The 12,128-nt window shown below is 40.5% G+C and overlaps 1 protein-coding gene across 3 annotated transcripts in view; it reads right to left on the bottom strand.

Annotated features, from left to right (window-relative positions):
• The window catches only part of LOC149308838 (connector enhancer of kinase suppressor of ras 2-like), a 318,424-nt gene that overhangs the window by 108,111 nt on the left and 198,185 nt on the right, over positions 1-12,128 (bottom strand). For 2 of the 3 annotated variants that reach the window (XM_089536538.1, XM_089536539.1), the window contains exon 9: positions 6,683-6,829. The exons of the other annotated variant lie outside the window; for it this stretch is intronic. In XM_089536538.1, the coding sequence (XP_089392664.1) occupies positions 6,683-6,829 (147 nt within the window). The remainder of the gene's footprint in view (positions 1-6,682; positions 6,830-12,128) is intronic. 3 annotated transcript variants of the gene reach the window in all.

The raw sequence follows: 12,128 nt of genomic DNA, 5'->3' as shown, positions 1-12,128 counted from the left end.
TTGGGAGTCTTTCTGATCTTGGAATTCAAGATAAGGGAGACTCGACCTGTATTTGCAGAACACCTTTCTGCTGCTGTTGTTGTATAAACATATTTTGCTCATAATATCATGTTTTCCTTACAAAGACCAGAGAAAATGAAAAGAAAGGACTTGCTTTTTGCTGTCTCGAGAAAGCTAAAAAGCTTATAGAGACTGGCAGTTTTCTCAGTGGAGTGTCTTACCATTTCAAGGCATCCTTCCTCATCAAGAAATTTTGCAAGGAAATTTGCAAATATTATTTACATCCCTTGCTGGAGATATAGGTATCAGAGATACAATATGGATGATCCTGCATTGAATAGTGGGTTGTCTTAAATGACCAACATACATATTTTCTGTAATATATGGCTGGCATGCTGTTAGGCAATTACTAAAATGGCGAAAGATTTGGAAACCATGCCCTATGAGGAGATACTTAAGGATCTGGGTATGTTCGGCCTGGAAAAGAGAAGGTTTCGAGATGATATGAAAGCCCTGTTTAAATAATTGATGGGATGTTATATTGAAGATGGAGCAAGGTTGTTTTCTGCAGCTCCAGAGAACAGGACCCAGAACAATGGATGCAAGCTACAGGGGGAAAAATATTCCATCTAAACAGTAAGAGCTGTTTGACTTGGAACACATTACCTTGGAGTAGGATGGGGTCTCCTTCTTTGGAGGTTATTCAACAGAGGCTGGATGGCCATCTATCAGGGGTGCTTTCATTGTGAGTTCCTGCATGGCAGGGTGTTGGACTGGATCCTTGAGGTCTCTTCCAATTCCATGATTCTATGATTCTATTCTATGATTCTAAGCTAAGACCTATGACTTTGTAACTGTATTCCCATTTATGATCATGACACTATTGCCATGACTGCAAATGCACCTAAAACCCACCTTAGAAGCTAGGCAACCATAGAATGGAACTACCGCACTTAATGTGGTGTCAAACTGCATTATTTCTACAGTGTAAATGCACCTTTAGGAGCAGGAGTTCCCATTGTTTGAGGAGATGATCCCTCTGCTATTTTCCAGTGGCCCAGAGTTATCTGGAATGGTCTGTTATTTTGCTCCTTCAGGGGTCAGATGGTTTTGTCCCCCCCCCCCCCTGATTTTTGGGAAAGGACCTTCATCAACCCAAAATACTCTGTAACTTTCTTGATCCTCTTGGGTCTTCAGAATTCAGGTTCATCACAACAGTAGGGGGAATGATACTGCACTTGGATTGAGGACCTGAGGAGAAATGGTTCACTGTATGCTTAATCCTCACCTCACCTAGAAAGTGAGGAAATCTAAATATTTCTGCTGGCTGGTAAAATCACATAAAACAGGTGGCTTGCTTTGACTGGAGATAGCTCAGATTGCGCTTGTTTAAATCAATCCCACGTGGCCAGTGGCAAGGAAATGCAAAAATTTATGATGAGTGACAAGCCAGTTCATATCAGGGGAAAATATTTCCCACTTCTGAGAAATCTCTGAAATGCATTCTCACTCAGTCATTCAGCTGTCACAACTGTGATGGCAATGAAATGCTCAGCCATTCAGCAGAGAGCATTCCATGCCATATATTCACTATAATAATAACTTGCAGTACAATAGATGCCTGGAGAGGTACACTGGAGTCTTCTTATTGGGTTCAGCAACTACTGAGCAACAGAATGGAATTGGGTTCCTCTGACATCATGCAAAAGTTCTGTTTCAAATAAAACAACCCACAAATGGCCTCTTAAGGGCAGAGAAATGAGGAATATAAGACATTGTTCAACAGTCAGAACATTGATCCGTTGAAACCAACATTGTCAAATATGGCTGTCAGAAGTGCTCCAGGCTTTTAAGCAGGATTCTTTCCTGATCCTACTTGGAGAAACCTGATGTGGGCTAACATCCTCTTAGGGACACATGCACATGCACATTTCCCTTATCCATGTGTGTGTTCTTTTTGGGAGCCACTGCAGAGGTTGGTGTTGCCTTCCTCCTTCTGCAGCACCCAACCATCTCCACATCCTGAATAGCATCAAAATAGCAATTCCCTGCTTTGTGGTGAGTAGCCAGGATCACCTAAGCATCTTCTGTAGAATGAAATGATGACAACAGCACCAGGACTTATCAGGGTCACAGTACTGCTGCAATCATTTGATGCCTGGCTATGGAGACACAGCTACAGAGACAGACGAAGATCACCATGTGTTTTATAGACAATACAAAGCCTTCAAATGCACAGATGATGAAAAACTATGGAACGCCCTTAAAGACATGGGAGTGCCAACACATCTGATAGTCCTGATAAGAAATCTGTACTTAGGACAAGAAGCTACTGTTAGAACAGAACACTGAGAAACAGAATGGTTCCCAATTGGCAAAGGGCTCAGGCAAGGCTGCATCCTTTCACCCTATCTGTTCAATTTGCATGCAGAAAATGTCATATGAAGAGCTGGCTTGCACACAGAAGAAGGAGGAACGTGGATAGGAGGAAGAAATATCAATAATCTGAGATATGCAGACAACACCATACTACTAGCAGAAAATATCAGAGACCTGGAATAACTACTAATAAAGATCAAAGAAGAAAGTGCAAAGGCAGACTTACTGTTCAAAATAAAGTAAACAAAAATAATGACTATGGAAGATCTAACAGATTCACCCTAGACAATGAGGAAATTGAAACAGTAAAAGAGTTCCCATACCATGGGTCAAAGATTGATCAGTATGGAGACTGCAGTCAAGAAAGAAGAAGAAAACTAGGAATGAGGAGGTTAGCTATGAAAGAATTAAAAAAATCCTAAAATGTAAAGATATCCAACATGAAAGTTAGAATCGCAAAGCCATTGTTTTTCCCCTTACCATGTACGGTTGCGAGAGCTGGACAGTGAAGAAAGCGGATAGGAGACAAGGGCTGAGGATACTGTGGATGGCCAAAAAGACAAACAAATGGGGCCTAAAACAGATCAAGTCTGAAATCTCCCTGGAAGCCAAGACGATAAAGCTGAGGCTGTCATACTTTGGTCACATCATAAGAAAGAACGACTCATCGGAAAAGACAACAACGCTAAGAAAGGTGGAGGGAATGTAGAAAAAGAGGAAGATGCTGGATGGATGGATTCTATTAAGGAGGTCATGGGTATAAATTTACAGGACCTAAGCAGAGCAGTGGGAAATAGGGAGTCTTGGAGATGTCTCATCCACAGGATCACCATGTGTCAGGATCGACCCAAGGGCAGTTAACAACAACAAAAAGAGAGACATATCCAGAGACGTCTGCAATCCTGCCTGCTCCCAATGAAGCAGGGAATGGATGTGTAAAGTGGAGTGGGAGAGACATCAGAGATGACTATGTCAGGGAGGTGGTATATCATAGGTATACTACTCTAAGCTGAGCCACATGGGATTGTAGCCATATGGGATTGCAACCATTGTGTCCCATCCAAGTACTAACCAGAAACAATGCTCCTTAGCTTCTAAAACCAGATGAAATCAGGTTTGTTTAAAATGATATGACTCAGAGGGCAATTTCACTGGATATTTTTAGGGGGAAGATAAATTCTGCAACATCTTCTCAGGGATGGGGCTCACCATCATCTGTGGGAATAGCATAGTTCCTGTTTCCTCCACTATTTTGCGGGAAGAGAAGCAGAGGGGCTGCACAATAAATGGCAATAGCAGCAGTTTTTAAAAAAATAATGTTTGGTTTTTGTGGCAATCCACAATGTTCTGGACTTCTGAATTCCTCCCTATATTTTCTCCAATTGCATGTGTTTTATTTTAAAGTTGTATTTAAAGAGACAGTCTAAAGTCACAATTGTGTACGCAGCAGATTGCGGAGGGCTTCCTTTTAAAATTCGTTTGGAAAGCATCAGCAACTCAGCAGGCAGATCAAGCAATAATAATTCATGATTGCTTTGATTATTTACATACTGGAAAAAAATAAGTAATACTTGTCTTCAAACTCATAATCCATGGGCCCAAAAGCTTGAAAATAAGCAGGCTGTAGAATCTAAGAAAGATTTTAAATTCCTTCTTCAAAAGTATAAATAGAAAAGGGAGGGAGGGAGAAGGAACAGCTGTAATATGATGGAAACAGACAATGGTTTAGCTTACTAGTACTGATTTTGCCCATGAGAGCCAGTGAATAAGGAGCTGTTAGTAGACAATGCAGTGACTCTGACTGTATTCTTCCTCCAGTTGGGATTCCAATAATGGTAATAATAAAAAAGATATGAAAGGAAAGCCGTTAGATTTATATCCTATCCTCTCAAAGGAAGAAGTCTCAGAAAATATGACGCATTTGATTTGCAGGTTGCTGTAGAGTTGCTGGAGTGTTTTGCTGTGTAGTAGGAGCCAGAATCCTAGTGTGTGCCTGTGTGCTTTCAAGTTGCCAGCATTGTTACCTCTTCTAATATGTCATGTCATATCACTGTATAGCCACAGTTTAGCCCTTTTGGCTTCTAGTTTTCATCCAGGCTTGGTTTGGTCTTGTTGTCATTGTGTGCCTTCAAGTCTTTTCTGACTTATGACAATCCTAAGGTGTACTGAATCTATTATGGGGTTTTCTTGGCAAGATTTGTTCAGAGGAGGGTTGCCATTACCTTCCCCAGAAGCTGAGAACCAGTGACTTGCCCAGGGCCACCCAGTGGGTTTTCATAGCTGAGCCAGGATTCGAACCCTGGTCTCCAGAGTGGTAATCCAGTGGTCAAACCATTGCCATGCTGGATCAGTTGGCTCTAGGACCCATTTATTTATTTATTTTGGCAATCCATTATACCAGTAGAACTTTCCTCCAGACCCCACTTCAAATGACTTGATTTTCTTCTTGTCACCTTTCTTTACTGTCCAGCTTTCACAGTTGTACATTGAGACAGGGAATACTATGGCATGGGTGGCCGTGACTTTGGTATTCAGTGATGCACTGTTGCACTTGAAAGATTGCCATGCCCTTTGTTCATTCATTCATTTTCATTTTTCTTTAAAAGAATTTATTTCCTACCTTTCTATCTAACCAGATCCACAGGATGAACAACAAGACGGAAACAAAACAATTTTAAAACGCAATAAAATATAAGCACAGATAATAAAGCCACAGGAGCATCAGCAGTAAAACAAGAGAATTAAATGGGGAAAAGTTAATTATCAGTTATTCCAAATGTGCTCCAAAACATTTGCCATGTAACGCTCAGCAATGATATATGCGAAGCACTTGGAACATTTGAAAGATGAGCTGTTTAGTATTTGCAAAATATGAGTGTTTCGGTGTCTGCAAGGTTTGGTTGGCTCAATGAGATCCACCTTCTTCCACTACAGAAAGGGTTCCTCTGCATTGAAATGCTGCATGTCATGGGAAAGGATTCAGTCCAGTTTTCCCCTTGGTTTTCTTTATCTGTAGTCAGATTATTTTGGGGAGGTAGAAGCGAATATCATATAATATCATATAATAATGACACACAGGACTTTTACAATGGCTCTGAATGGAGTTCAGCTCGTGTTTGGTTCCTCACTGAAGTAAGAAAGACTGCATAAAGGCTCCTTAGAGTTGCCCCATCTGCTGTATATTAGCAGTTCAGCATTAAAATCCTTTGGGTGCCTTGTAGCACCTGTCCAACGCTGGTTTGGGCAGAAAAGAAAAACCAGAAGAGAGACTTACATCTTAAATATCGTATGTACTCATGTATAAGTTAGAAATTATAGTCAAAAAATTGACCCCAAAAAGCTAGGTCGACAAATCCAGGGGTCAATATAAGTACTGTACCTTAACTCTTAAGGTGAAAGGCAAGAATGCAACTTATCCTGAAAGCACTGACCTCCCTCTACTTTCCCATCCATCCAGCCTTTAGGGTGAGCACAAATAGTCACGCCTGCTGGAATTTTGTAGGTTCTTTGACAGTGTTTTCCTGTGCTCCATCTTTTACATCCTTTATTATATGCCCTTAAGTTTTACCCTCGACTTATCCACGGGTCATGTCAAGATCCATAATTCTGGCCCCCAGACCTGCCCTCGACTTATACATGAGGTCGACTTATAGTCAAATATATATGGTAATAAAAACACAGCTGGGGAATCCCCATACTTATGGCATAAGGGTTCCTTTGAGCTGTTTCCCCCTCCTCTGTGGTCCATTGTTAAACAATAGCCTTGAGAGTTGCATGATTTGTCTTGCAAACAGGAATATGTGTGTATGTGTGTGCGCGTATGTGATATATATATATATATATATATATATATATATATGAGAGGACTTTTCTGATTGGTCTTTCATAAAACTATGGCCCCAAACAGACGGGCCTTTGCGGCACACTTGTCACGTGTGAGGGTTGCCGAGTGGTCAGAGCACCCACACACCTGGCAACCCTCGCATGTGATGAGGGCACCACAGTTGCGGCGCGGCCACCAGATGGGGCACACAACAATGACGTCGCAGATGCGCTGCTTCCAAAGGGAGCAGCGTAGCTGCGACATCATTGCGACGTCTCTGGCGCTTTGCTGCATTGCAGCAGCGCCAGAAAAAGGAGCTGCTTCCAGGTGCTCCTTTTTTGCGCCGCAGCAGCACTGCGCAATTTGTTTACTGCGGTGCTCCTGCGGAGCAAAAAGAGGCTCTGGGGAGGTGCCCCTTTTTGGCGCTCTGTCCCGCACCAATGTTTACCAGAAAGAAACACAGGCCTAGGTTAACCTTACCTGCAAGGCCAGAGGCTTCCACCTTACATTCTTCAGAAGGGCAGGAGCAGACACCAGGGTATTCTGAGGCCGTTTCTTCAAGGTCAAGATCACGCCGTTTGGGTCTTCGCGCAAGGCATTGACCAGATTCTTTAACTGCCAGCCGACCTGAAGAGAAATCCCATAATGGAATTTTGAAAGGTTTTTCCTTCCTCTTAGCTTACCGAAATAGCGACAGCGGTTCTGTGCGGCTGACAAGGGATGCTCTGCTAGTGACACCACATTATATATAGGTTACATATATTAATGATGTTATAGATCATTCTTGACCAGATATAGAAATTATAGAATTTGCACAAAACACTGCTCCTTCCTCTCCGACGGAAAAGGCGGGCTTTATCAATATAGTCTTAATATGGAACCATAACAATAAAGTATCAGTTGCGATCCAACCCCCCCCCCCCACAAATATGTTTATAAAGACAATGACAAACTGCTGCAATTTTTAAACTCTCATAAAAAACCCCACAGTACTTAGAATTATTGCTTTTAATTATCTTTTTCCGTGAAGTATCCGTGTATTTCACTGGAGGATTACAGAACAGCAGCTTCCGAATAATTACGAAATGAATCCTCGCTACTGTAATAGAACCTGTTAATTTGGGGACGAGGGAGGAGTGAAATTTGTGAGCATGTTGTCGAACAATATTGGGGCACTTTCTTCAAGGTGTTTAATTAAAGATAAAGCATCGTTTATTTGACTCCGCAGACAACTCCGCGGAGAGGAACCGAACTTCTAAGTTATTGCAAGCTATAACCGTTATCTGAAATTAAAACTCTGCAAAAAAAGGGAAGCAAAAACCCACAAGGGCCACATTTGTGTGTTGTGTGTCCAGTGCAACACCCTTAAGAAGTTTTGACCTCTCTGTGTGTGCATAGTTGCTTAAGCGTGGAAAAATATAACAACAACACCCCATCCTAAATTTTCCCATTTAGGAGGCCTTGCCTTTATAAGAACTTCCTTCTTTGCTCTCATGAATAAAAATCTCATCATCTTGTAAAATGCAATGATTAAACAATGTTTTGCAATGGCGCTTAAACCAACAGTCTGAACATATAAATGGAGCAGAGGAAAGAGAGTTCTTTCGTCTCTTTAATTCCCTGTAGACATACACACTTACTTACTTACTTACTCTATGGAACATTTCCAGTTGTGTCATTTGAAATTTTAGCGGTGGATATTGGGAAGCGTTTGCAGACGGCAGCAAGATTTCAGCAAACTTGCCAAATCCACTTTTTTCTTTTAATATTCTTTATTAGTTTTAAGGTTAAAAAGCATAAAAGAAAAGTATATAATAGTCCAATAACATTCTATATGTTTCATTGTTTTCTGAGCTGACATCATTATTTGTCAAAATTTCCACCAAAGTATAAAATAAAGCATTTCTTAATCTTTAAAGACCTGTCTCCTTATTTATTAGTGACATTATTTTCATGTATTATTGTTTTTAGTATTACTTCCAAATAAATGCATCAAATCATGCATCTACATTTGTATTCATGCCCCTTTTTGTACATATGTCCTTATGAAATAATAAACATTTATCTTCTTTTGTCATCTCTAATTTCCCTTCGCTTATGTTTAACACTCCTTGACCTTTTCTTCCATCTTACAATTGGCTATAACAGAGTTTCTTTTACGTCCCTTTTATGAGTTAGTTTTTAATGGAATTTTTACTGTTATTGAATTTTATTGGTGTGTTTTTGTATGTATTTTATTAGATTGTAATCCTACTTTGATCCATCTGGAAGAGGTGGGAAAATATAAATACATTTATTATTATTATTATTATTATTATTATTCAGGGATTTTACTATAGGATTCCATTCTTTTCCCCATTTTTCGTTGTTTTTTATTGCTCCAAACCACTAACTTCTCCAATTCTCTTAATTCTATAACCTTTTCTAACCATTCCTCCATGCTAAGTATCTTCTCTAATTTCCAGTTTTTAGCCAGCACTAGTCTAGCGGCTGTTATTCAATACAGAACCATTCTCCAATGCTTTTTTCCTGTGTCTTAAAGAGGAGATCAAGACCACTTTTGAATCAGTACAAGAGTAAAAATGCTCAAAAGTAGGCTATGGGTTTATTTAACAAAGCTTGACAAAATTGGCTGAGATCCTGTATGCTGTGATGCATAACTTTACGATGATATAGCTACCTGGCTGCCATAATACACAACTCATGCTAGTGAGTTGCAACAAGACATGGTAAGGGACTGTGTAAGAAGTCCTGTTGTACAACAGGGGCTCCCATTACAAAACAGATCGCATTGTACATTGGGACACATTGTGCTTTGGGACAAGTTTTACAGCCGCCATGCTTCTGGTTCCTTTAACACCGTGGTCCTAATAATAATAATAATAATAATAATAATATGGCTTAGCCATATCTCTGTTCTTCGCTGCTATATGGAGACGAATTCTCTTTTCTCATTGCATTGCACATGTAATTTTATAACCATGTGTTTCCTCTTCCCCTTGCCTTTTTTTTTCTAAACACACTCAAACAGTGTAGCCTTTAGTTTTTTGTGGGTTTTTCGGGCTATGTGGCCATGTCCTAGAAGGGTTTATTCCTGACGTTTCACCAGCATCTGTGCCTGGCACCTTCAGAGAAGCATTCTCAGCTACAGATGCTGGTGAAACATCAGGAAGAAACTCTTCTAGAACATGGCCACATAGCCCGAAAAACCCACAAAAAACTATGGGTGCCAGCCATGAAAGCCTTCGACTTCACAGTGTAACCTTTCTTTATATGGCAGGTGCTCCAGTTCTTGACCATTCTGGCTGCTTTATACAGGGATGTAGCTCTGGGAGGGCAAAATGCAGGCATTAGTCCCTTTGTCAGAATACTGCCACCCTCCTATGTAATTTTCCTTCAAACTGCAAATTTCTAGCATCACAGTAACTCAAGCCGTCAGTGTGCAAAGGGATCTTTTAGCACCCTTGAGACTAGCTGAAAGACAGAGGTTGGTAGCATGAGCTTTCATAGACCTGAGCTTACTTCCTCAGGTGCAAAGTCTTTGAAAACTCACACTACCAACACAGTTTTGTCTTTGAATTCTAAAAGCTTCAGGTGAGCCTCTAGAAATACAGCTTAAGCATCCAAAGAAAAGGGCCAGGTAAAGTGACCAAGAAAAGGCACACACAGCAAATATAAGAGTTCTAGGTATGAATGACTTTCAGTGTCTCACTCTTTGCAAGGCTAGAAATTTGGGGACTGGTGGAAAACTTCATTGAGGAGGCAGGATCCTTATGGGGGCAAGCATTCATTCCATTCTTATGGGGGCAAGCCTTTGGTTTAACTGAACTTAAGAAACAAAAGCAGACATCCGTCAGAGACCCTTCTTTAATTTATCTTCTGGAATGGTGGCTTCTTCCTGTGCTTGAAAATTATTTTAAAACATGGACGTCACAGACAACATGGAAGGACCCCAAAATATGGTTCTATTCCCATGCTGGTCTTTTGTTTCTTTCTCGAAAGGATGATTATGCGACGGAATTCTGGGATTTGTAGTTTGCTGTGGCACAACAGCTTTCTGATGGCGAAGGCTCAATAGCTCACAAAACTCCAAATCCCAGAATTCCATAGCACTGAGCCATAGCAGTTAAAGTGACATGAAACTGCATTATTTCCGACTATGGGTCTTTTAAAGAGTTTCCACAATATCAGAGAAGGAACCGAGAATAATGCTCTGGAGGACTTCACTGAAGTAAAACTGAGTCACTGAGAGCACAAATTTTAAGTTTGTGTTAATTTCTATTAGTTTTTAGTATGAATGATACTACAGGGATGTCCATAGTGTGGTGGCCACACAAAACCATGGATGCCGGCCATGAAAGCCTTCGACTTCACACTAAACATGTGGCTCCCAATAGGTTTAAAAGCATAAAGTGTGTAGGATGAATGAGTTGGCCAGAGGTCCAGGAGGTCCTATGGAATAACTGCATGCGCTTTGAATTTTGGAGACGAAGGAAGACACTCCTCTTTCCCTTTTATGCAAAGCACTCCTTGCTTGAAATGATTGACAGTGTAGATTATGATGCATGCCTGAAATTTATCATTTTGTGAAAGGACTCAACAAAATTTAAAATTCCAGTACCGTCTGAAACACATCACTAGGGATTAAGCTACTCTTAATGCAGTGGGCTTCTAAGCAAACAAATATTCTTGTTGTTATTTGCATTCGGGTAGATTCTGACTCATGGTAACCCCATCACAAGGTTTTCTTGGCAATGTTTATTCAGAGGAGGTTTGTCAATTTTGCCTTTCTCTTAGATGGAGTGCGACCTACAAAGTCACTCAGTAGGTTTCCATGGCTAAATTGGGATTTGAACCCTGGTCCCTTGGAGTCCTAATCTAGCATTCAAGCCACTACATCACACTGGTTCCAACAAGCATAGGCTTATCTTCTTTTTTAACATTAACACAACTTACTTGCATTCTGCTGTTCCTGAAGGCAGAAAATCAAATAGCTTATGGGGTGATTTCTTTTAACCTAGAAAATCTCCTTGGTTAAACATTAATCTTGGGTTTATTTCTAAACCAACTTTTTATTCTGCATTCCCGCTAAGTATCAACCAAGTCTCATTGTCTTAACATTTAATCATGTCTCGGCAAACCAGCTGTAGTTTGAAAGCCGGGTGTAAAAAGTTAAAATCTGAGACCCTCTGAGGCTTCACCAGCAACTTCATCCTGAAGACTGCTACATAATTAATGTCCTGAAGATAAATTGCTCCGAAGAGAAACCTTAATGAGGGATCCATTAAAAAACTAAGAATATATGCAAGTAAGAGAAGAAAATGTCAGCAGGCAATGATGGAAAGCTCTTAGGATGCTATCACTGCTATTGCTGAGATATTATATTTGGGCAAAAAGTGGAAACATTACATCATGGTGGACTGGCTTTCTTGACAGATGGTTGCAAAGGTGGCTGAATACCAGTATTAAACTAATTCATCCTAAAGAGCTCAAGTAATTTCTAGGGGCTTCTTAAGATGGGACTAAGCAGTTACTCATGTTAGAATCAGATGAAAATTCCTTGTTAGAAGAAACTTATCCTGATTTATCTTGATTTACCTAATACATACACAGGCTGGCTGGAAGGGAACAGTTAACAGATAGTGTTGGCAAAGGCAGTAAATCGCCAGCACCAGAAAGGATCCATTCCTATGGGAGTCCATCTAGTTTCATAGGGCCTCATTCCTACTACCTTTTAAACCAGATCGCAATTCGGTTTGAACTGGTTCAAATGACCCTGGTTCTCACTTAATCCGAATCACTGAAGCGATTCCAAGAGGGGGTCATGCTCCAGACCCATTTAATCCACGTCTTTTTGATGCTGATTTTTTCCACTTGTTTTTCGATAAACAATTCCATGCAAATGTGAACCACAAGTGGATCGGAA

Source organism: Sceloporus occidentalis, unplaced genomic scaffold, assembly GCF_023333645.1.
Source record: "Sceloporus occidentalis isolate IW3139 unplaced genomic scaffold, rSceOcc1.0.p SCAF_8, whole genome shotgun sequence".
Taxonomy (NCBI): domain Eukaryota; kingdom Metazoa; phylum Chordata; class Lepidosauria; order Squamata; family Phrynosomatidae; genus Sceloporus; species Sceloporus occidentalis.
This window is presented reverse-complemented; position numbering and strand designations above follow the sequence as displayed.